The sequence below is a fragment of the Delphinus delphis genome, chromosome 18 (assembly GCF_949987515.2).
Source record: "Delphinus delphis chromosome 18, mDelDel1.2, whole genome shotgun sequence".
NCBI lineage: Eukaryota > Metazoa > Chordata > Mammalia > Artiodactyla > Delphinidae > Delphinus > Delphinus delphis.
In genome coordinates, this window is record NC_082700.1 from 63,180,077 (window position 1) to 63,206,777 (window position 26,701).

Here is a 26,701-nt window from a genome sequence, read left to right on the forward strand (position 1 = left end):
GTTGTGTTCTATGAGTCGCCACAAACCCTGAATTAGCAAATACTGAACCGTTGCTCCTACTAGAAATACAGGGTTAGGTTCCTGCAAGCTTTTAGTCACATTTTCATCAACCAGTCAATCCATAACCTTGTTTTAGGCGTGTCTCTCCTGAAAGACACCTTACTTGATACATATCGTTGATACGTTAACATTGAACTCACAGCCAAGTGCACTGTAACTCATGCCTGAATTAAGTTTATCTAACACACAGTTTTCTCCGAAAGGCACATCAGAGCCTTAGGAACACTAGACAGCACTTTAGCCCTACGGCCGCGGGCTGTTTTATACTGGGAAATCACCAAGTAAAACACGACCACAAAGAGACGTGCGTTTACAGCTTGAGAGCCGAAGCAAGAAGGCGCAGCTTCTCCTTGTTGCAGCTGTGAACATGCGCTTTGCCGCTCTCCCCATGTCTGCAGAAGTGTTTTGAGTGTTGATTTGGGGATTACAAATTAATTTTAGTGAATACAGTCTTCCCTCGGTATCTGCAGGTGATTAGTTCCAGGAGCCCCCGCAGATCTCAAAATCACATTTGATCCGAGTTTGTTTAAATTTGCAGATGCGAAACCCATGGATACGGAGAGGGTCCACTGTAGGCAAATTCACAAAAACGGAATCTGTAAATAATGAGGATTGACTGTATACGTAGAAAATAAGAGTCAGGCCATAAGTCAGTCACTCTGTATCTGACGGAGTAATTCTGTTTCATTGGTGCTTGTATTTGTTTAAGTTTCAAGATCAGAGTTTTTTTGGAGGTAAGAGTTCCATGAAAAATGTGGAAGCCAGTGCACTGAATGCTTTGGCGTCATAATCTTAGGAAGAAACTCACTGTATAACTTTCGTAACCTTTCAATGGTTCTTCCAGGTCTTTCAGGGATGTGGCCAACCCAAACCTGCTCCAGCCCTCAGATCTGCTCGCTCAGCTCCCGAAAATTTTAATACACGGTTCAGGCCTTACAATCCTGAGGAAAGACCAACCACTGCTGCAGGCACAAGCTTGGACCGGCTGGTGAGTCCTCCCGTTGCGGTTACTTTCTGTTACCAGGGTTATTCTTTAGAAGACGTGATGGGATTCTGAAAAAGCTGGTGGTAAAAGTCATCTCATTCTTACGTCTGCTCCTGGTCTTAATTAGAATATTGAAAAGTAATGAGATCTTCCTTTTAGGTCAAGAATTAGATTATTTAAGAAGTCTTATCACTATTAATCCACTCATACAATGGCCAAATTTTCAACTCCATATTTCTTCTGAAATATTAATTTGGAGATTAAGTTCCTATATCTTCCAGAGATATAACTACAATAGCACATTTTTTATTCAACTGCTTCAGTTATTTATTCAATTATGATACAATGTAACTTTATCATGAATGTTCCTTATATGTAAAGTTTCTGTTTGAAAAATCTTGCCAAGAGACCCCAAATCAATACTACTACCACTTTTTTTCTTTTTTATGTGTCTTTAAAAGTTGGAATGCTTAGAAATAGTCACTCTTTGATCCATTTAAACGTGTGTCAGGGGACCGAACATCTATCATTGAAGCAATTTACTTGGCGATTACAACCATAAATATAGTAAACGCAATTGTTAATGTGTTTCAAACATCAAATTTTGCTATAAAAAATGAAAAGCTCATAATTTCAAGGAAATACTGCCCAATCGTTTTCAATACAATTTATAGCACTATAAACAATTTATATACCTGTAATTGTTAGTGCCGTTAATGTTGCTTCGCCAATTATCTTGATGTAAAATTAACAAATCAAAGCCTTAAGGTCATAAAACACTTGAACCACATCTGATTATGTCACATAAACTCAGATCTCAAGGGTTTCTGGTTATGAAAATACTTTTATTAGTCACTGTTATAAATTACTGTATCATTTTAGCTAATATCCTTCTATAGTATAGAACTTATAAGATTCAATTGGTAGCATTTGGCCTCATACTAAGTACATCTCAGCATTTCTCTCTATAAAAATCAAATGTGCTTACAACACAAAGACCTGTCCACGAAGTGTCAAAGTGAAGGGGTAAGTGGAGTCATTAACCGCTAAATTGTTATAAACTTATTACTGTTCATTAGCAAATAAAACCCCCTCTTCGGTGTAGGTTTTGAAAAAGGGATCATTTGGGTAATTGCTTCAACCTTGTACTTTACCTTAGTTATATCTATTCTCTATTCACAATTTCAGGAAAAGTTTAAAATTAGTCACCTTTTCTCTTTTAAACAAACAATTAGATTCCACCAAACAACCAGCCAGTTGTAAAGAAATGGTGGTTTCATTAGATTCCATTGTTTGGATTTTTATTTTACAAATTCCTTTGTATGTCAAGGTCCTTTTAACCAGAGCACCATTTGTGAGTAGGGGTTTGACCTCCGTCTCTCTCGCCCCTTTGTTTCTTGTTTTTTGCTTTTCCTATTTCAGTTGGCTCTAACTTAGTTAATGAAACAATTCAGGCTTTTCAGAATTTTTATGAACTCTCATATCAGAACTGGGCACAATGCAAGATGAATAAGTTTTAGAGACCTGCTGTACAACCATTGTACTGCAGACAGCAGTACTGTATCGGTTAAGAGGCTAGATCTCAGGTTAAATATTCTTACCTCAGGAAAATAAAATTGGAAATCAAATGGAGTATATTATCCACTTAGTTAAAACTGCATTGATTTTGAACACTATAGTGACATCTATGACTACTAATTAATTTTTTTGCCTTTGAAACAGAAGCACAGTATTCTTTCCTACCAGGAGAAACACACACACACACACACACACACACTCAAACAGGGGAAGTAGAACAAGAAAAATGCTTTTCTCAAGGCAACGGTATTTATACAATTCAGTACAGCTTGAATTAAACATCAACACTTTGAGAATTTCACAGGATGTTTAAAATCTAGTAGATATGAAAATTGGGATTTGAATCTTTTATAAAGGAACTTCACTGGTCATTCTCAAAGTGCCCCAAATACAAGGGTCTTGAGGAATCTTGGCAAATAGGAAAGTGAGTTAGGATCTTCTAGTTTACGCACCCCCAAGATACATTGAATCATTTTTTAAAAGAATTAGTAATGGTTAATCATATGATCATGAGAAGAGGACCAAACTCAAGGTACATAAGGACCGGAGTGAGTGCAGAAGAATTTAAATCAATAAGCCAATTTTATTCTAAAATATTCTCTGACAGCATATGGTACCTACTTCCTCGTAGGTGTGGCTCCAGGCTCTATCAGGGAGAATGGCAATTTTGTTAATTTTTTATTCAGTTAAATACTGATTCCTTCCCAGATTGTAAGAATTAGCGATTTGTAATTCACAGCCAGCCATAAACCTACCTGGAGATACTTTCCCAGCCCCTGAGACCAAGGGACTGTTTCCACGTAAAAAGGAGCTATACGGAGTTATTCTCGAGACACACAAGCTAATTCCGAAGCTAACATCAGAATCTCCATTTTGCGGCCGTTTGTTCCCCCAAATCTTTCGTCCCTTTGCAGGTTCAATATAGTTCTGAGTAGTGGAAAGGTTGGAGCAGTTACCTTGGCCAGACAGTGCTGTGCAACAGTCAGATAAAATCATCTTCAAGATACACGCAGAGGTGATAGGTCCTGATGGGTCTGCCATATATCACTGCTTATTTGGAAAGTTTATGAACAAGTCTCAGGTTACCTACTCCTGTTTTAATTTTCCCCTGAAAAGATGTTTCCTGAATATTTATAAGAAGCATGTGTCCCAGAAAAGAAGGATAATTGGAAAAGACTCCCTTTAATTTCTCTCAGTGTTTCAGCAGAGAAAATGCTTCAAAAGATAGCATCCCAAAGACTATCCCAATCACCCCACCCCTTTTGCCAAAAAAAAATCTTAGCTATAAAGCTCTCGGAGAGTTGCTTCTTGCTACCATTTAAAATTAGTACCTGTGGCATTAACTTTGGGATCTGTTGGTAAATGCTCTTATACCAGCTATTATAAAGCAAATTTTTATGTGAAGTGGTAGTTATGGGGTTTGTTTTAGAAATAAATCTCCTAATCCCAAACTAGGTAAGCCACTGCTAAAACTTACATAAAGTAATTGAAAGCAAAACAAAACTCTCTCTTAAAAATCTATCAGTTCCATCATTTAACCTCTTACTACATTTATAAGGAAGTTGTCAATTCTTTTATATCACTAGGAAACATTCCATGTGTTCCTTCAAAGTTATATGGGCATAAAAAACAGTTTAGGTGTAGCTTTCAGACATACTACCCTAAAGTTATTTTTATTATCCAATAATGAATGAATATACTTGTATAAATTCCGCTTCTGACGGAAAGCTGACTCCTCAGAGAATACTGAAGTCCTTCCTGCCAGCAGCCATGGTTTGTTCAAGAAATGAACAAATGCCATTAACTAACTTGATTCACAAACTGGTCCATTGTCATCTGTCTCTTCCTGTCACCAACACTCACCCTAGCAGTCCTCCTGTCCCAGCCCACTGTTACTGATTTGCAATTAAATAGACCAGAGGTGGTTATTTGAAATCAGGAAGAGATTGGTTCTCTTCCTTTTTTCTTAAATTTATACCCTGTGAATTCTCTTAAATAATGTGGTGTGAAACAGTGATTTCTTTAAGGAAAATTCCACTAGAACTTCACGGAGAGTACAGTGTGTAAAAATAACTCCAACACAAAGTAGCTTGATTTTAAGATCTGAGCATACCACCCTGTTGGTTAGTTGTACAGCTCAGAATATTACAACACAACATGCTCTACAGCTCCTGGACACACTTGGGCAGGGAGTGTCTGTTATTTTACTCCTGCTAATTCGTTAGAGCAAAAATATACTGTAAATTATGTGTCTTAGAGAAATATATTTTCTTAAAGTAGATTAGAAAAAACCCTAGACTTGGAAGTTAATTCATCAAGTTGTCAATGAGTTAGACCAGTGAATCTCCAGTAAGTATTCAACATCATACCATGTGTGTGCAGACTCTCAAATATTCTACTGCTCATTCTGAGGGAGTCGGGGGTGGGGATGGGTGGAATGCCAGTCTGCAACGCTAAACGTTATACCTGTGCTGTGCTATTATGTATAGAATAATCTCTCTTTCTTTTTCCTTTGAATTTGTTTTCCTCTTGCTTCCCAGAGGATTGTGTGGAGGACAATGCAACATAGTGTAAGCTTTGGTCTTCTTCTTCTTCTCATCCCCATTTGTCTTTGTATGGTCATTCCGGAGAGTTTCTGAGAAATCCCACCTCCACTTCCTCCTTCCAGATTGTCTAGAGAGAGAACACTGAACACTGTACCTGACCAACGGGTTTAAGAATGTCCTCTCTGCTTGGTGTTTATGGTTAACAACCACTTGGTATTCTTTCTCAATGGCAAGGTTTTCAATCTCAGCTTTGTGTAAGACTAGCTCATCTGGTGGCTGATTTGAATTCTGTCCCAGTGTTCAGACTGTGTATAGTCTGCCTGAAAAACTTGCTCTTCCCTGATAGAATATATTGGCTTTTTTCTTCTGTGCTGAGTGAATAATTACCTCCCTAATAATGACAACAAACCAACAGCAGCTCTCATGCATAAGGAGCTAAGTTTTCCACTAGCTGGGACACAGAGAATTTAGGGGGGTAAGAAAGAGTTTGTGGTATAGCTTGTTTACTCTTTGTTTTCCTACTTGGATTTACTGATATCTTTTAGAGCATTTAGGGAGAAAGCATTGGATATTTTTTACTACCAAGCGGTTTGTACTGGGGGTGAGGATAGGCACAGCCAGGTTATCCTACCTGACTTTAACTTACATATTAACTGTAATAAATTACATATTAACAGTAATAATAAACAGACAGTTAAGTAATAACTGTAATAAACAGACAGTTAAGTTATCCAGTGGTTTTCATAATACCACTCTGTGCTGGTGCTACCACTTCATAAAGACCTGAACCCTCCATAGCATCATGGACCCAGAAGAGAAGACGCCTCTCACCTGATGAGCTCATTGATTCATGTAGCACACCTATGATGTCATGGTGCTACATGTCTGCCTGGCCTTAAATTTAGGCAGTGGCAACACTGTGTCTAATTTTCCTCCTTTAATATTCATTTGTTTAAAAGAAAATGTCCTCTGAGTGGTATCCCTATTTATCATTCCAGCTCTCTGAGCCCAGGGCAGTTTGGATAAGGTAAGAAAGTTAAGAGGTATATCTGAAACAGGAGTACTCTGGAAGGGAAGATCTTGAGGAAGGAACAGGGAAGGCAGATAGCTCAAGGTCTCCTGGTGCTAAATGGAAAGTGGGAGAAGGAAGCATCAGTGGTAGGACAAGTCAGGGTTCTATTAGTTTGGACCCACTGATACAACTTGACTAGCTCCAGTTGACAGTGTGTGCTTGCCCTCCCCAACATTCTCTTGGTACCTCCAGGTTTTCCAGCGGTTGAACTAGTCCAATCTCCTTGTCTGGTGGTTATTATGACCCTTGTAGTTTCCCTGAAAAAGAATGATGTCCTAGAACATACTGGAAAGAATGTAAAGCATAATATCATCCCCACCCACTCCCCACGTGTGCTGGACTTCCCCGCTTGTCTCCTATGAACTTCTTTAGCTGGGCCCCCAAGATCGTATGTTTATTATTGGATATGGTTCTTGCAAAAACACAATGCAATTTCTGAAATGTATTGGTGTGCCATTGGTGACAAATATGTTGTTAATATTAATACGTATAAATTTAAGTACCTGTAAAACATCATCAAGCTATACCCTTTATCTTATTGTTCAGAAACGAAGTGGACAAAGCAACTCACATCCTGGCACCGTTTTCTGCCTGATGGTTAATCCCAGCTTCAGAGTAAAATGTTGGTCTTAAAAATGTTCTTCCATGCCTCTTCGGGACCATTTGGTGTGATTTAGGAAGTCTTAGCTGTAAGGATGCGGGAAACTGTCTGTTGTTCATTTTAAATTGCCATGGCATTTCACTGTCACCTCAAAGGATTCTGCATCCGGCTAAATCCACTATTTTGCATTTCAAAAGGATGTCAGGCTGTGGTTAAGAAACTGCTTTATTATCTAGAGCCTCAGCCACTGTCTTTAGGTGACACTGATATTTTCCATTTTCCACCTCAACACAGACACGCAGACACACACAGAGACACACACACACACACACACCTCTCAGTCTTTGCTTGGCCTGAACAGGAGAAACTAAAGCCTCCGTAACAACAGTAAACCAGATTCTGCTCTTTAATTAGTTTTCTAAAGATAAATGGGTCAAGGCCAGATTGGCTTTCAGCCTCTGCTGCAGCTGAATAAATTATGCCCCATTCACCCCAGCAAACAAACAGCTACTGCTCCATCCACTTCAGATTTGGAACTGCCCAGTCCTGCCTGAACTTGCTTTATCTATTTGCTGCAAAACCCCACTGAGACACCCTAGTTTCATTTTCAATGAACCCTTGGCAACAACAGCAGCAAAATGCAGCGAGCTTTCAAAGCAGGGAGAAAATACAAAGCGTTAAAACCAAGCCACCCAAGTTATTTGGTCTCAGTTTCTGCCCTTCTCTGGGCATCACCAACAGCGTGTGGTGGCAGAGGGAGCCTCCCAACACAGGCTTCTGTAGGAGGCTTGTGGTTGGTGAAGCCCAAGTGGGGAATGTCGTTAAGACACACATGTACAATGATGGCTTATCTCCAGGATATTCTGCTTATTCCATGGGCTTGGAGGAAGCACAAATCTAATTCAATGATATACACTGTTGGAAACCTAAATGGAATGCCTGCCCCTTATGTGGAATTTTCAGCTCCCACCCAGTGGACAGTGGACTATTTTTACATCCTTGGGAAGCTCTTCTTTCAGGAATGTGGAAGCACAGTGAAATCAGAAGCATAGACCTTTCTTTCAACTCAGGCAAAGCAGTGTTTAATTGCGGCGGTCGTATACCTTGGGGAGTAACATACCCCACTGGCTGCATTACTCCTTGGGAGATGCGGAAGCCCATTCCGCTCCACTGCTTCAAGACACGTTCAGAGACTCACGTGGATTCCAGCAATGAAATGAAGTCATGCCGCACATGTTAAAGGGGGAAAACTTTTGCACAGCTTGCTTTAGGTATAAGTGGTCTGAAATCATTTGGGGGGTAATTTTACCAGCAAAACCATTTTCAACTCTATTTTTAAACTCTCCTTTGTCCTCAGAAACATTTAAGCAAGCGCTTTGCTGACCTCTAGGTCACAAAAGTAAAATGTTACACTTTCAGAGCCCAGATATGGCTGTACGGGTTTTACGTCTATTCTATGGTACGTTGATATGCTTATTTCCCCTTCAAACATGAAAATGTCTGTCAGAATTCCTGACTTCAGCTAAACCCAAAACGATGCATTCTATGAGTATCAATCAATCATGTATTTATTGAGTTCTCCTCTCTTGAGTAGCACTTAATAAAACTAACTAGCATGTACATTCTCCATCATCACATGTTGTTAGTGCTAGCATCATCAAAAAGGCAAGAGTTACTGTTTGCAAAAAAACATTGTTTATCAAACCAGTTAGACACACCGTGTTTCCTCCAGGGAATAGTATCTCGTATAGAGCCCCATAAAACGTTAGCCTACAGGAAGTAGGAATTTGATTTTGCAATCTGAGATAAACTACACCAATAAAGAATATATGGAAGGCTGTAATGAACATTTTGGTCCATGACTCTTTTTGAATTATGGCTTTCTCAGAGTATATGCCCAGTAGTGGGATTGCTGAGTCATATGGTAGTTCTATTTTTCGTTTTTTAAGGAACTTCCATACTGTATCAATTTATATTCCCACCAACAGTGCAGGAGGGTTCCCTTCTCACCACACCCTCTCCAGCATTTACTGTTTCTAGATTTTTTGATAATGGCCATTCTGACCGGTGTGAGGTGATACCTCATTGTAGTTTTGATTTGCATTTCTCTCATAATTAGTGATGTTGAGCATCTTTTCGTGTGCCTCTTGGCCATCTGTTTGTCTTCTTTGGTGAAATGTCTGTTTAGGTCTTCTGCCCATTTTTCAATCGGGTTGTTTGTTTTTTTTGATATTGAGCTCCATGAGCTGTTTGTATATTTTGGAGATTAATCCTTTGTCCATTGTTTCATTTGCAAATATCTTCTCCCATTCTGAGGGTTACAATAGCCAGGACATGGAAGCAACCTAAGTGTCCATCAACAGATGAATGGATAAAGAAGATGTGGCACATATATACGATGGAATATTACTCAGCCATAAAAAGAATTGAGCTATTTGTAGTGAGGTGGATGGGCCTAGAGTCTGTCATACACAGTGAAGTAAGTCAGAAAGAGAAAAACAAATACCATATGCTAACACATATATATGGAATCTAAAAAAAATGGTACTGATGAACCTAGTGGCAGGGCAGGAATAAAGATGCAGGCATAGAGAATGGACTTGAGGACACGGGGTGGGGGAAAAGGGTAAGCTGGGATGAAGTGAGAGAGTGGCATGGACATATATACACTACCAAATGTAAAATGGATGGCTAGTGGGAAGCAGCCGCATAGCACAGGGACATCAGCTCAGTGCTTTGCGATGACCTAGAGGGGTGGGATAGGGAGGGTGGGAGGGAGACGCAGGAAGGAGGGGATATGGGGATATATGTCTGCATATGGTTGATTCACTTTGTTGTACAACAGAAACTAACACAGCATTGTGAAGCAATTATATTCCAATAAAGTTGTATAAAAAAAATATTTGGAAGGTATGTTAACAAATGAATCATCATCGACCAAATATGCACATTGAAAACATTAAACAAACGTAGCATCTTTGAGCTAGGCCGTATCCGATAGCTTGCTCTCCTTTCTTAAGCCAGAAGTCTGCCCGTACCTTAAATAAATTAAAGAAAGACATTGCCAGTTCTGAACTGATCAGATGAAAAAGTTCATCTGCACACTCATTCCCGTTACTTGTCCTTATTCATCTATGTAATATGTGTTTTCAGTGACCTGATTATGAAAGCCTGAGTACACAAGCCGTACTAAACTGCCCTAATCATACCATTTAAAATATGTGTTCATGAGAGGTATCAGTGGACATAGCTCTTTCATTAAATTATTGAGCAGCTTATGGAAAAGCTGCAGTCAGTTTTTCCCATAGCTGTCTGAGATATTTGCACCATAACTCCACAACTCCCAGACGTGACGTTCACGCTTATGAGAAATAGAGCTGAAGAAATGGGATTTTTCATAAATACCAGTTTTGATGCATTTGCTGTATAATCAATCAGCTTTTAACTGACTCTGGGGCCCATGGAATACATTTTAAAGCACTGGGAATTGGGCTGTTCCCATAACATACTTGGACACTCTTTACTGCGAGCGATAAACCTCGGGCATAAACATTGTAGAGAAAACCAGATGAAAAGAAACCTGTTTGAGTGAAAATTGACTTCCCTTCATAAATGCTGAAGGTAGATAGAAACGTATCCTCAATACACACTAATTTTATTACTTAAGCTCATTCACGGTTATTATTGTCAAAGGCTCTGACTTCATGGGTATTTTCTTGCATCTAAAAGACTGGCCAAGCTATTAAAACAGACAAACAAAAAAAGACAAGTTGACAGTCAATGAACGAACCAGCTGCTGTAACAGGACCACTATATTGCTGGCTAACAAATAATTTTTTGGAAGTTGGGTTTGTGTAATATCTTTAGAAGCTTTTCCAACATTCTGTTGATCTGGAGGGGCCAAGCCAGGCACTGAAGCAACTACAAACAACCCCCAAAATGGCTCAGAAAAACACAGGTTTATTTCTTGTTCGTAGCAAGTGTCCGCCGTTCGGTTGGCTGCGGGTCAGCTACACGTGGTCGTCACCCTCACTCCGGGACACGGGGTGACAGTCAGCCATTATCTGGAGCTTTGCCTGTTACAGCAGCAGGGGAAAGAGAGACCGTGAGTCTCCACCTGGAAGGGACACAGCACAATGTTTCCATCTGGTCGACCAAAGCAGGTCACGTGACCAAGCCTGCTGTCCAGGAGGCAGGGACGTATGTCCCTCTGTGTCTCACACAGACTGAAAATGGACACGTTTGTGAACAGAAATATTATCAACCCCAAATACAGATGACCAAGGCAAGATTTTTAAATCGATAAAAATCTATTCATTACTCTCTGAGACAAACCTTTCATGAAAAACAAAGAGAAATTCATCATTCATTCAACATATATTTACTGTGCTGTAATATGGACCAAGTATAAGTGGCTAGAACATAATCAAAGAGCTCACAACACTTTGGGCGATGGCAGATCAAGCTAGCTCTCATTTAAATCAGACCATGGTCAGGTGAAGATTGCATTTAAAAGTTTTTAGAAATCTAAGGGAATTCTAAATCCTTGTTACAAAGGGAGTGTCTACATTGCCCTAGGAAACAGCATCCCTTTATAAGTCAGGTTGATTTTTAGCCATCGGATGGCTATTTCTCCTACCCAAACTTCAAGTTCAATCATCATTCAACCAGAGCAAAGGAGTCCCGCCCCAGTAGCCCACCAAGACAGTGTCTCAAAGGAGGATGTAGAAGCTGTTGCCAATGAGTAGGAGAAAAAGAGCAATAGGAAAACAGAATGAGCAAAGACTTTTTTATTACCGTCATTTAAATGTCTTTCCGATCCAGACTGTGTATTTTTTAAAGGAACCTTCGATACTGGATGTCGTAAGGGCTGCTCTTGTCTGACTTGACGTCATGTGCGCTTAGGCAAAGCAATTTTTCTGCTCTTCTCCTTTCTGGGTCAACCTAGTTGGAGCAAATCAAATTGTTCCCCCTCTTTCTTCCTTTCATACATCATCACTTAAGATCACCAAGAATTCGAGTTCCGGAACCTGCCTTTGTCTCCTTTTACAATATCTGTTTATTTCTGAATAGCATTCATGACGGAGAACACTTTTCGCAGGTTAATCAGGGAAAGTGCACAGGCTGACAGCAACAGCAAACTTATCGATTGCAATGAAAGTCTCAGGAATGTGTGTGCCATTGGCTTCTGCGTGGAATTATTTTCAAAATCGTAGAGCTCTGATTCAGCTGGTAGAAAAATTACAATCTAAATTCATAAATTATTTATGTGTAATGAGGCAGGAAAGGAAAACAATGACTTGGTAAGTTTTATTCTAAGGGATTTGAACCTAAGGAAACTCTTCAAAGCAGCCTGAATTCATTACAATGAAGAACACTCATCCCTGCACTTGAAAAAGCCTAGCGTTTCCTTTGTTCGTTCTTTGCAGCTCCTTGAGTGCTAGAGAAAAGGGGTAAACATGAAGCAGCTAGACCGGCTCTGGGAAGAAAACAGAAAGGTAGCAAACTGCCTTAATTGATCTCCTCACGTAAAATCGAAAAACCCAGGGGCAATCTTTAGTGTGAGACATGTCCTCATGAAAATGTTTCCAGTTACTCAGGAAAATCAAATCTTCTTTATACAGTAGTCTTCAAGGAACAAGAAATATTTTATTAGGATTTTAATGGTGAGGGCTCAAGTGAAAGAAGCTTCATCCTCTCTTGTCAACCTTTATCCTCTCTTTAAAAATAAATAAAATACAATCTCTTTACACTATTTTCATTAAAAAAAAATTTCTTTCTCCATGACTTTGGAGAGTTAGAAGTTAAGTGAGTCCCTAGGAATATTTTTTATTTAATTTTTTTTTTGGAGTATAGTTGATTTAGAATGTTGTGTTAGTTTCTGCTGTACAGCAAAGTAAATCAGTTATACATATACATACATCCGCTCTTTTTAGATTCTTTTCCCATATAGGTCATTACAGAGTATTGAGAAGAATGTCCTGTGCTATACAGGAGGTCCTTATTAGTTATCTATTTTATATACAGTAGGGTGTATATGTCAATTCCAATCTCCCAATTTATCCCTCTCATCCCCCTTTATTGGAATATTTTTTGAAGACGCCAATTTGCATAACTCTGAGCATGGTACGCCAAGGAAGGATTGTGTGTGGGGGGGTGAGTGGGTGAGTGTGGGTGTTTATTTTTTAAGAACAGTACACTCCTTGTGCCCAGTAATAATAGGTGAACCACCCAGAGATTTGTTACAGTGATTTATCAAATTGTAGCTGAAGCATGATACTTTTAAATAAACTGTGATTCATCACTACTTTTTGAAATTCAGAGGCACCCCGTGGTGGACCAAGTGTAAGCACCAATTTCCAGGGCTCCCTCAGGCCCTCTCATCATGTCCCGTCCTAAACTTTACCTCCCACAGAGAAGAGCCACTGCCCCGGGCCTCCTGGAGGAGGAGAAGGGGACGATGGGATAAGAGGACTCTTTTCAGAACAGTCTTCGAATCTTACATATTTTTACTGATTTTTTCTTTTTTTTGGTAGGTTTGCTCTATCAGTTACTGGGAGAGTTATTTCACTAGGCAGGAAGATTGATCTGTTTTTCCTTGTAGTTCTATTTTGTTTTTTTTATATTTTGAGTCTGTATTTCTAGTTACAAGTTTAGCTTCTATGCAAATGGACCTTGTCATCATTATATAGGGATCCCCCTTCTCTAGTAGTAGTAGTTGTTTGCCTTAAAGTCTATTTCTTTCTTTCTTTCTTTCTTTTTTTTTTGATGTGGACCATTGAATTTGTTACAATATTGCTTCTGTTTTATGTTTTGGATTTTTGGCCATGAGACCTGTGGGATCTTAGCTCCCTGACCAGGGATGGAACCTGCATTCCCTGCATTGGAGGGCGAAGTCTTAACCACTGGACCACCAGGGAAGTCCCAGTCGATTTCTTTCTGATAATAACAGAGATACACCAGAGTTTTTCTTTTACTAGTATTTGACTGACATATCTCTTTCCACATTTTCGCTTTCAACCTTTCTGAACCCTTATGTTTTAGATATGGCTCTTGTAACCATCACATGGCTGGTTTTATATTTAAATCCAGACTCGCAATATTCATACTTTAATTGGTGCATTTAGTTCATTTAAATGCACTAGAAAAACTAAGATGGTTGAGTTTATTTCTTCCATCTTGTTTTGTGATTTCTATTTGTCTCATCCATTCCAGACTTATTTTTGCTTCTTTCTTGTGGACTGATTGAGGATTTTTGTCTCATTCCACTTTTTGTCTTTTAGTGTTTGGAATCTAAATACTTTTTTTAATTCAATTAGAAAAATGGTTACTCTTGAATAGAATGGTTACCAATAAAATGGTTACTCTTGAAATTTTAGCATGTGTCCTGACTTAACACAGTCTGAGCTTAATCAATCAATCAGTATATTTTCCCGGGCTTCCCTGGTGGCGCAGTGGTTGAGAGTCCGCCTGCCGATGCAGGGGACGCGGGTTCGTGCCCTGGTCCAGGAAGATCCCACGTGCCGCGGAGCGGCTGTGCCCGTGAGCCATGGCCGCTGAGCCTGCGCGTCCGGAGCCTGTGCTCCGCAACGGGAGAGGCCCCAGCAGTGAGAGGCCCGCGTACAGGAAAAAAAAAAAAAAATACTTACCCTTCTCTGGAACAATACAGGGACCTCAGAACACCTCAACTCTGATAATTTTCCCCTCAGATCATATGCTATTATTATTGGATAATTTAGTTCTATCTTATAATTTTTTTAATCTTACAAGATTTTAGATGATGATGATGGTGATGATGATTTTGTACTGGAACTTTGTATATAGAATTAACCACATTTTACTGCTTTCTTTCGTTATCATTCCTTCTTGCATCAAACCAGCCATCAGGAATCACTTTCCTTGGTCTGGAATACATACTAGAGGATTCACTTTACTGGGGGTTTTATTTGAAAATGTCTTCGTTTGCCCTCATTCTTGGGAGACATTTGTGCTCAATACATCACCCTAGAATGGACGGTTCGTTTCTCTGAGTACATTGCTGCTTATATTTCACTGTTTCCTGGTTTGTGTCACTGCTGTTGCGAAGCCGACTCTTGGTCCTTCCCTTGTAAATAATCTGTATTTTCTTTCAAGCTGCTTTTAAGATCTTCTTTGTTGTTCTGTAATTTTATTGTGTTGTGTCTAGGCGTAGATTTCTTTTCTTTTTTTAAATTTATTTTGCTTAGGATTTGCTGGGCTTTCTAAATCTCCTAATTGGTCTCTCTCATTATCTGGAAAACGCTAAGTCATATATCTTCAAGCATTACCTCAACCTAATTCCCTCTCTCTTTCTCTACTCTTATCCCATAACTGATTAGACATGTCAGACTTTCTCCCTCTATCCTCTGTGTCTCCTAACTTGTCTTTGTCTCTTTCTACATTCAGAATAATTTTTTTAGCTCCACCTCTCAGGTTATTACCTCTCCCTTCTGTTGTATGTAATCTCCAATTAAATCTATCTGCTGAGTTTCTAACTTTAATGATTATATTTTTCATTTCTAATATTTATTTTGTTCTTTTTCAAATGTGCTTAGTCCTGTGTTCAGTAGTATCTTACTCCTTATTCACATGTCTAAATCCTACCTTTTTCTATCTTTCAACATACTTATTTCACACTTTGCATCTGATACTTCTGATATCAGAAGTGTTGGATGGTCTCATCTGGTATCTCTGCTGGCTTTTGCCCATGGTGCTTTGTTTCCTTATATATCTTCTATTCTATTTGTTTGTTTCTATTTTTTTATAAGCTTATATTCCTTTGAACTTAATCGATTGAAAGTCTTTGTGGCCTGTGGTGACGGGTATTTCTATTTCTCTCCCCTACTAAGGATTTAACCCCTTGGAATTCCAGTTTTTTGTGATATAGGCTGATGGCCTTAGGGAAGCCCTACACTTCTGTCCCTTGCCCCTCCCTGCAAATCTATTAACACCAAAGCTTCAGGTCATCTGGGTCTGGGAAATGTCCTTAAGGTGAAAGCCAACCTCAATACTCATGGATTCTTTTTCTGGGTTCCTATTTTCACTTAGTTTGCAGCGGTACCAGTCCCCCATGGCAATTCTGCCATGGATTGCTGAACTAGGGCGCATTAAGCTCTTCGGATAGAAGGTTCTTCTACAGAAACTCAAAGGTCTTCCCAGGCCAAAATTCTGCACCCTGTGGGCTAGCACTGATACATATGAGGCCCTTGGTGTACACCTGCTGGACAGGCTTGCATGGAACACAACTGTGTTTCCCTTCGTTCTCTCACTGCCTCAGGCAGACAGGACGCAGGCACAGGTAGAGCAAGCAAGGGGCATTTGGTGTCACAAAACCCGCATTCGTGTCATGCAAATGAGGATGAGGGGTACTGAGAGAGAAGCCAGCCCCACATGGTTTAGCGATGGATCACTTCCCTCGCTCCTCCTTTCCTTCCCACCCCTGTGAGGGGCACCCCACCTCTTGTGCCTCAAGGCACAACTCCTCTTTATTTCCACATGGTGTAACAGATGCTAAAGCCAGGGAGGCGCACAAGCAGTCACCTAGCCTTGTTGTCCCATTTTCTGATCTTTCAAATGGAGAAGAAAAAAATAAAAACACAGGACCTGTGTTGTCCTGTTGCAGTGATGATGATAATTAACGTGTATAAAGTTCCTGGCTCAGCCATTGTCTGCATTAAACTTAGTTATCCTTAGTATTATTGCTAATAATAGTGATATCAATAGATGAAGTGTGACTGTTATTATTAATCAAACAAGAACAACATCTAACTTCAAAGATTTTCATTATTCACTGGGATTTTGGCTTTAGCACAAAGCCAGTAGATAAAGTCCTTTGCCCCAGCCTTTGGTCTTTACAGAAGTGGCTGCTTCGGGTTCAAGCCTCAGGATTGGAAGAGATTAAGGCTACGAAAGCTTTGCTTGGTACCATTAGGAAGAGTCACCGAGGAAAAGACAGACGAGAAGGAAGAGTTAACACCAGTGTCTGCATCGTTGTCAAATAAGCGAGCACTGGAGCTTCTCTTTCAGACGCAGCCACGTAGCAAGATGACAATGAAAAGTCCGAGGGTGAACATTTGGGAAGCTGATAAGAGATTCGAGCTCTGTAAAAGAATTTGGGAAGCAGGCAGCTAAATGGTGGATGCAAATAACCTAGACGAATGACGGAGTAGAGGGGGCAAGGGACACACTGAGGCTCCGGTGACTCATTTCTGAAAGCAGAGCATGTCTTGTGGCCTCACGTCACCACCGAGGACTGCCACTGAAAGGCTTTTTCAAAAACATTCAGGCCAGGGAAGGTAGAAATCCTGGCAGAGGACATGAAAAACCCAGATTAGGTGGCTGAATCGGATGCGAAGGTGAATAGCATCTGAAATAGCCTTTTTTTTTTTTTTTTGACTCACTTGAAGGTGAACACAGGGACAAGTCATGGACAGTAATTTAACTGTAAAATGATCGGTGCTTGGAGAGTAGATTTGACTCTGTGGAATGACAAGAAATGGACAAGGATCTTGCAGCTATTTTTCTCTTCCCCCATCCTGACCTCTCTCCTGTTAAAAATAAAAGGAGAAACAGAGGCACAAAGTTATTAAGGTTTGCCAGTGACGTAGGAGCCAGAGCAAGGACCCAGGTTTCTTATTTTTATCCCCACGTATATCCACCAAATTGTCCCACCTGCCTGGCTTACAAAATATAACGTAGCCCCAGATTGAAGCAGGAGCCTCTTAACAGCCTCTCCTGGTTCAGTAAATAAGAAGAGTGTTCCACATTTGTGCAGCACTTTCGAATAACAGGCAAAGGGTTTTCACAGATCGTACCTCGTTTGCAAAGCTTGAAGCAACTGGAAACAGCTATCTGATGTTTCCCTTGAAGAGACTTCCAGTGCTGGCTTTCTGTTCCCCAGGGGCCTAAAGTTATAATCCTCTTGGTGTCTGTGATGTTTCTACTGCCATCAAAGGTCAAACAAGAGGTGAACAGACATTTCAGTGGGTTTACTGCTACTTTGTCACTTCTCTGTTGCTCACGGTACTTTCCTAAGGTTCTATGTTTGGGGGAAAATAAAAGGGAGGGAGGGACAGAGGAATGAAGGAACGAAGGAAGGGGATTTTCCTGTCTGCCACATAGAGCTATTTCTGGTGCCTCAAGCAACTTCACAGAATTCTGTGATGAAGACTGGAGGCTCGCTCAAGGGAGGTAAAGAAAGGATGTTGGTGAAAGGATGGGGCAGAAGGCCTTGGGTCTAGATGGTGACTATTGTATTTCCAGAACATTCAATCAACTACCCTCCTAAGTTTGCTTTTCATTACATTGCTGGTATTTTCTCAAAGCTCTCAATTGTGGGAATATGGGACACAGGGTCCTCATTTTAGAAGCCCTTCCTATACAATAACAGCATTGGCAGGTAAATTATTTTTGGTTGAACAGATGATTAGGAGTAAGAGCTATAGCTCTATTGATTTAAAATGGTAAGAGGCTTTCGGCACATTATTTTAAATGCCTGTGGGAGTTGTATAAAGTCCCTCGAGGATTACTGACTTTGGGTTAAAATCCTTATTACAGAGTTTTGTCTTTTGCGTCCAAATCATTGCATTATCTTGAATTGCGGTCGGCAATTTTTCAGCCCTTTTGAGTCATTGTGACGCAAACAGGACTGTGATTTACCAAAGCCATGTTTGGCTTTGCACTGGCTCTCGCCAACTCTAAAAACAAGACTGTTTGTTCAGGTAAGTAGAGCAAGATGTAAATGAAGCCCGAGGCCTTGATCCTTTTAAAAATGCTGGCCAAGGCCTCCTTCCTTCCCATGAACTTCCCCACCATCCTCTCAAGAGGGTCGCAGAGGGTGGAGTGAGACAGCTTGGAGCCAAAGTGCAGATTCACCATCACTGCCAGGGAAAACTAATTCAAACCATTTGCTCTTCATTCAAGGGTCCTTACATTTGGAAGGACGTGAAAGCCCATCTAGTCCAATACCCTCACTTTACCAGTGGGGATGCCAGAATCCAGAGAGATGAAGTAACTAATGCAAAAAGTACACTGGCTTAGCGCGAAGCTATTTCTTTGCTTCTCAACTTTTAAAATAGGGTCGTCCTGGTTGTCATAAGCCTGTTTTTAATTCTATTTTATTCTACTAAGATCAGGAATCTTCAGCATTGAAATATATATGTTCTAGAATAGAAAAGCCCACAAAATTACAATCACAAACAAAAATAAAGTAAAATTGAATTTGTTGAATCCGCTGCCACAGAGAAGGTAGATATATTTTTTTTTCTCTTAATAGATTTATTTTTCAGACAAGTTTTCGGTTCAGAGTAGAAGTAAGCAGAAAGTGCAAAGAGTTCCCCTATATACCCTGTGCCACACACATGCACAGCCTCCTGCACTATCATCGTCCTTCACCAAGTGGTACACTTGTGTCTTTGTTTTGTTTTTTACTGCAAGTTTGTACCCTTTGACCGACGTCCTCCCAATTCCCCCCACCCCCAGCCCCTGAGAACCACCATTCTACCCTCTGTTTCTACAAGTGTGAGTTTCTTAGATTCCATATGGAAGTGATACCGTGCAGTACGATGATGCTCTCTCTGTCTGACATGTCTCACTAAGCATAATGCCCTCAAGTGCCTCACTGTCCGTCCACACTGTGGTAAACAGCAGGATTTCCTTCTCTCTCACGGCTGAATCATGTTCTGCTGTGTGTGTTTGTGATACACATATATCATATCTTACACATATAAGATATGATATATACCGTATCTTCATTATCCATTCATCCATTGACAGATACTTAGGTTGTTTTCATATCTTGGTTATTGTGGAAAATGCTGCAGTAAACAAGGGAGTGCAGGTATCTTTTTGATATCCTGTTTTCATTTTCTTTGGATATGTACCCAGAAGTGGGATTTTGCCAGGTCATATGGTGGTTCTATTTTTGGTTTTTTGAAGAACCTCCATACTGTTTTCCATAGGGACTGAACCAATTTACATTCCCCCCCAACAGTGCACAACGGCCCCCTTCTCTCCACATCCTCACTCTTCTTATCTCTTGTCTCCTTGACGATAGCCATTCAGCAGGCGTGAGATGATCAGAGTGGTACCCTTGTCATAGTCAGTGAACCTACACTGACTATCCTTTTCATCCAAGCTGCTCTGGCAAGAGGCATTCTATCTTAAACGCTGCCATTTTCTTGCATTTATTTATTTATTTATGGCTGCGTTGGGTCTTCGTTGCTGCGCACAGCGTTTCTCTAGTTGCGGCGAGCGGGGGCTACTCTTCGTTGCAGTGCACAGGCTTCTCATTACAGTGGCTTCTCTTGTTGCGGAGCACGGGCCCTAGGCACACGGGCTTCAGTAGTTGTGACATGCAGTCTCAGTAGTTGTGGCTCGCGGGCTCTAGAGTGCAGGCTCGGTAGTTGTGGCACACGGGTTTAGTTGCTCCATGACATGTGGGATCCTCCCGGACCAGGGCTCAAGCCCATGTCCCCTGCATTGACAGGTGGATTTTAACCACTGCACCACCAGTGAAGCCCAACACTGCCATTTTCTAGTGAAAACACAGAAAAAGCACTAAAACCTTATGAAAGTCCCTCCAGCCTTCCTCTTTCCATTCACATGGTGGGGAGGGAAGAGCAAAGAAGATAGGTAAAAGTAAATGAGACTCTCTGCCAGCCTCTCCAGCTGGCCAGCAGTAGCCTCCTGTGGGTCAAGACAGTGAAGTCAGAGGAACTCCTCCCCTCCTCCTCTGAGACCATCTAGAAATGCGTGGGAAAAACAGAGGCCACCTCCAGCTCCTACTGCTGTTTCATCAACAGTAACTTCCTTGAGGGACATTATCACATTAGCCAGACAAAATCACATTAGCCAGAGAAATCAGAGAAGAACAAGAAATAAAAGGAATCCAAATTAGAAAAGAAGAAGTAATACTGTCACTGTTTGCAGATGACATGATACTGTATGTAGAGAATCCTAAAGACGCTACCAGAAAACTACTAGAGCTAATCAATGAATTTGGTAAAGGAGCAGGATACAAAATTAATACACAGCAATCTCTTGCATTCCTATACACTAATGATGAAAAATCTGAGAGAGAAATTAAGGAAACACTCCCATTTACCATTGCAATGAAAAGAATAAAATATCTAGGAATAAACCTACCTAAGGAGACAAAAGACCAGTATGCAGAAAACTATAAGACACTGATGGAAGAAATTATAGGTGATACAAACATATGGAGAGATATACCATGTTCTTGGCTTGGAAGAATCAAATTGTGAAAATGACTCTACTACCCAAAGCAATCTACAGATTCAATGCAATCCCTATCAAACTACCAATGGCATTTTCCACAGAACTAGAACAAAAACTTTCACAGTTTGTATGGAAACACAAAAGACCCCGAATAGCCAAAACAATCTTGAGAAAGAAAAACGGAGCTGGAGGAATCAGGCTCCCGGACTTCAGACTATACTACAAAGCTACAGTAATCAAGACAGTATGGTACTGGCACAAAAACAGAAATATAGATTAATGGAACAGGATAGAAAGCCCAGAGATAAACCCATGCACATATGGTCACCTTATCTTTGATAAAGGAGGCAAGAATATACAATGGAGAAAAGACAGCCTCTTCAATAAGTGATGCTGGGAAAACTGGACAGCTACATGGAAAAGAATGAAATTAGAACACTCCCTAACACCAGACACAAAAATAAACTCCAAATGGATTAAAGACCTAAATGTAAGGCCAGACACTATCAAACTCTGAGGAAAACATAGGCAGAACACTCTATGACATAAATCACAGCAAGATCCTTTTTGACCCACCTCCTAGAGAAATGGAAATAAAAACAAAAATAAACAAATGGGACCTAATGAAACTTAAAAGCTTTTGCACACCAAAGGAAACCATAAACAAGACGAAAAGACAACCCTCAAAATGGGAGAAAATATTTGCAAACAAAGTAACTGACAAAGGATTAATCTCCAAAATATACAAGCAGCTCCTGCAGCTCAATATCAAAAAAACAAACAACCCAATCCAAAACTGGGCAGAAGATCTAAATAGACATTTCTCCAAAGAAGATATACAGATTGCCAACGAACACATGAAAGGATGCTCAACATCACTAATCATTAGAGAAATGCAAATCAAAACTACGGTGAGGTATCACCTCACACCAATCAGAATGGCCATCATCAAAAAATCTACAATCAATGCTGGAGAGGGTGTGGAGAAAAGGGAACCCTCTTGCACTATTGGTGGGGATGTAAATTGATACAGCCACTATGGAGAACAGTATGGAGGTTCCTCAAAAAACTAAAAACAGAACTACCATACGACCCAGCAGTCCCACTACTGGGCACATACCCTGAGAAAACCATAATTCAAAAAGAGTCACGTACCAGAATGTTCATTGCAGCTCTATTTACATTAGCCAGGACATAGAAGAAACCTAAGTGTCCATCGACAGGATGAATGGATAAAGATGATGTGGCACATATATACAATGGAATATTAGCCATAAAAAGAAACGAAACTGAGTTATTTGTAGTGAGGTGGATGGACCTAGAGTCTGTCATACAGAGTGAAGTAAGTCAGAAAGAGAAAAACAAATACCATATGCTAACACATATATATGGAATCTAAAAAAAAAAAAAAAAAGGTTCTGAAGAACCTAAGGGCAGGACAGGAATAAAGACACAGACCTAGAGAATGGACTTGAGGACACGGGGAGAGGGAAGGATAAGTTGGGATGAAGTGAGAGAGTGGCATGGACATATATACACTACCAAATGTAAAACAGCTAGTGGGAAGCAGCCGCATAGCACAGGGAGATCAGCTCAGTGTTTTGTGACCACCTAGAGGGGTGGGATAGGGAGGGTGGGAGGGAGACGCAAGAGGGAGTGGATATGGGGACATACGTATACGTATAGCTCATTCACTTTGTTATACAGCAGAAACTAACACAACGTTGTAAAACAATTATACTCCAATAAAGGTGTTTTAAAAAAAAATGACATTTGCAGTTCAGCATCTACCAATATCAGTGTGAGACAGCAAAGGTTCTCAGTGTATCTCCAGGCTCACTGAGAGAGTGAGGACGTCATTTCTCTCTCCACATGCATGATTCCATGCATAATTTTAAAAAGGGCCCACTGCCTTCTGCCAGAGCCAACTGTTTATGTAGCTGTAATACTGTTTTACTAGCTGTGCTTGTGGAGGTGCCTTTTCCTTCTGTGTCAGCAAAATTGCTGGGCGGGCGGATGGGGCTGGGGACTGTGGGGGTCTCACAGAGATGATTAATTACTGAGCATCTCGCCGCAGATGTTCTACTCTTCCCGGCGCTGTGGGCCCTTTTCGTCTCTTCTTCATGGGAACGCATTCTCCCTCTTTCCTTCTCTCCCACTCCGTCCCGTGCATTCACACTTCCCCCACTGCTTCCTCCCAGCGGTGGCTTCTCTCTTGGAATTCTGGACCACAACACAAAAAAGAAAGGTGTTTTCATATCACGGTTAATTGGCAGTCAGAGTCAAAACAAAAGCAAAATATTCTGAAAATGCCAAGCACGTGGGAGGAAGGTCTCCTCGCTAAACTGACCCTTCCTTGTGACCTCAGACCCCTTTTCAAGATTCTTACTGTTGCAGTAACACCGGGTGGTCATATGGACTGAAAATATAGATTCAGAAGTGATTGGGTCATTCTCTCTGGAGAGAGGTTTTTTTGTATTTGTTTTTTCAGTTTATTAACAGAATGTGTGATATCAACTAGAGAGTGATCACCGCTTCTTATGCAATTGAATCTAAGTGCAGATCATTTCACATATGCCTCCCTTTTCTTAAGTAGTTCCAGTGCTTCCTTTTCATAGGACAGAGTTGAGCTGAGGGCTTCCTAACTGTGAGAAGAAGTAGGGCCACACTGCACCCCCAGTGACTTTAAAATTGGTTCCCCCATCCAAGAGTGCTGTACACCCCTCCCCCCTGATTTTGGTGGGAGAGAAAATAGAAGAGGCTTATCTTTCAAGCTTCCAGGAGATAAACTACAAAGCCAACAGAGAAAGATCTGTCACTAGTGTCTCAAAGGTTCTCTCTGCCCACTAGACCAGCATTTCTGAAGATGTGGGACCTGGATCACCCACACCAGAAGCTGATTAAAATAGATTCCTGAAGGCCAACCCAGAGAAGGGGGCTGGCCTGAGACAGAGGGGCTGCTGAGCTGGAAATTGGGAGACTGGTTCTGGTTCCGCCTCTGCCCCGGCATCACTGTGTGACCTTGCACATCCCAGGTCCCCTCATCTGTAAAATGAGGGGTGGTCGGACAGTCCCTTAGAGTGAGCTTGGGCTTCTGTGCCAGTGTGGGATGTGTGACCCTGCTGAGCGCCGACCAGCGGGTTCTAGATCACACTTTGAAGCTTCTGAGAAAGAGCTCTGTGGAGGCAAAAACATAGACCCTCAGAGTTGTTTTTGCTTTTGGGGCTTTTTTCCAGAATATCCAGCTAATGTCCTGTAGGGCTTCGTTCCTATTTCTCTGTGATCCAAAAGGGAGTCCAGGAGGGACAGAGTAAAGAAACGAAATTAAATGTCCATAAGAATATCCCAAAAGAATAGAGGCAGAGGAAAAGTCACGTTTGAATTTAAGCCTCTGAAAACATTTGGCAAAGCACTGAGTTCTCCGTTCAGGTTCATCATTATGAATTTTCCCGTGAGCTCACTGTGTTCCCAGGACCCACCAGACCCGGGCCCCTCACATCCTCTGCCTAAAAGGACGAGGTTGCAGGAGTGAATCTGCACCTCGCTGTATCCTCCGCAGCTGTCCTCTGCTCGGTCTGGAAGATGTCCGATTCTTCCTCACACTTTCACTTCCTCTTTGAGCTGGGATGTCCCAAATTACACAGCCAGGGTCTTCACCAAGGGGAGACGTATTCTCCACAGGATCTGCAGAGAGTGAGAAAATAGATCCGATCTTGAACAACTGTGGTAGAACAATTGTGTAAACGTCTTTGAAATCCATGTGTTTTTCCAGGTGAAAATGGCCTTCCACTCACAAGGTAGATTGGACACATTCAGGAGACCCAGAAAATCTCGGTTTGTCCCATAATTTCCCCAGAGTTGTTGTTTTTTATTTTTTCCTTCTCCTTCTTCCCTTACCTTGATCCTGTTCAGGACAGAAATTCCTGAATGGAATGGGTTAGAAATTTTGCCTGTTCCCATCAATGTGACTTTTTGAACCTCCCGAGAGGCAGGAAGGAAGCCAAATGTAATTACTCAGCCTCTAAGATTTCATCGTGTGGTGATTCATCAAAGGATCTGAAGACACTGCACATTTCTGAACTGAAATGCGCCTTCCAAGAGGCTCCTTTGCCATGTTGCTTTCCTGCAGAAAGAAAGAGCCATGAGGGGGAATTTCACACCGTAACCAAGGCTCATGCTGTGCCACCTCTTTATCTGTGTCCCCTTTAACCGTGTTGATAACATTATGTTTGAGTAAGTTCAGTCTCATCTTTCCTCTTGTCCTCCTTCATCTTTGCCGTTAGCCTGGAGACCATACACCCTGTGCCTGTGTCCAGCCTTGTAACAATTTTTAAGATTATTTTCAAATATTATCAGGCAGGCAAAAATTTTACGTCTCTGAAAACCCATGCTTGGCCACCTACCCTGTGACCTTGGGCGAGTCAGTTAATTGCTCTGAGCCTCTAGTTCAGCGACTCTCAGTCTTGACTCTCCATTAAAACTACCTGGGGAACTTGAATAAATACTGCTGTCGGGTCCCTATCCCCAGATTTGCTGACGCATCTGGTCTGGGGCTGGCCCAGGCCTCTGTATTTGGAACTCTCCCAGGTGTTTCCAGTGTGTAGCCGAGGACGCCAATCGTTTCTCTAGGTCCTTGTTCTTCAAAGTGAAGGCCTTAGACAAGCAGCACCAGTATTCCCTGGATGCCTGTTAGAAATGAAGACCCTCAGCTCCCCTCGCCCGACCTACTGCCTCAGAATCTGCATTTTGGCAAGACCCCAGGTGACGCATAGGTCCGTCACAGTAAGAGAGGCACAGCTCTAATTCCTTGTCTGTTAAAGAGAGGTAATAATATTCACTACGGGCAGAGCTGTGTGCTGCATGTTTTCCCCACGTAACCTCAGACACATACAGAGGAGAAACCTCGCATACGGGCTCTTAGCCAGTTTCATGGAGCTCTGGTGTGTGACCTGGTGGGTTTGTTGGGAGTGGTGGTTGTTCCCTTCTGTGGTTTTCTTAAGAGGCTGATGGTTAGTTAACGTTTAAATGACCATGTAAAAACGTTCTCCCTTTGATCTGAGAAGCTGGACTTCTCCCCCAAATTTAATAAAATTTGCCTCCTCTTTCTATCACATTTTAGTTTGATTCGGGGGTTATAAATCAACTCTAGTTGGCAGACGGATTTGAGGAACAACATGAAGTGGTTTTTAGGATGGGGATTAGTAAAGCAGGGGAACCAGAAGCTGAATGAGTGGAGCGCAAGCTCTTCAGACAAGTTTGTTTACAAGGGATCAGCAAACTCCGGCCCACAGGCCATGCCGCCTGTTTATGTAAATAAAGTGGTATTGGACCGTAGCCCCGCTCGTTCAGTTAGGTAGAATCGACACTGCTTTCATACTACTCTAGTAACACTGAATAGTCCTGAGAGAGACCACACGGCCTGCAAAGCCCAAAATAATGCTTTCCACGTTCCAAAGGCTGACACTAGCCTTTCACAGAAAAAGGTTGCCTATTCCTGAGTTAGAGCAACTACTAAGTGAGGCCAAGGTTGGATGAGCACGGCCACCTGGGCGCATTGGTTTACTGGGTTTCGCGGTCCAGTCTAGGCCCCTAATCCCAAGCAG

The 26,701-nt window shown here is 41.3% G+C and overlaps 1 protein-coding gene across 1 annotated transcript in view; it reads left to right on the forward strand.

Annotated features, from left to right (window-relative positions):
- The window catches only part of GPC6 (glypican 6), a 1,076,096-nt gene that overhangs the window by 983,686 nt on the left and 65,709 nt on the right, over window positions 1-26,701 (forward strand). The window contains exon 6 of the mRNA XM_059996234.2: window positions 905-1,048. Coding sequence (XP_059852217.1) covers window positions 905-1,048 — 144 coding nt within the window. The remainder of the gene's footprint in view (window positions 1-904; window positions 1,049-26,701) is intronic.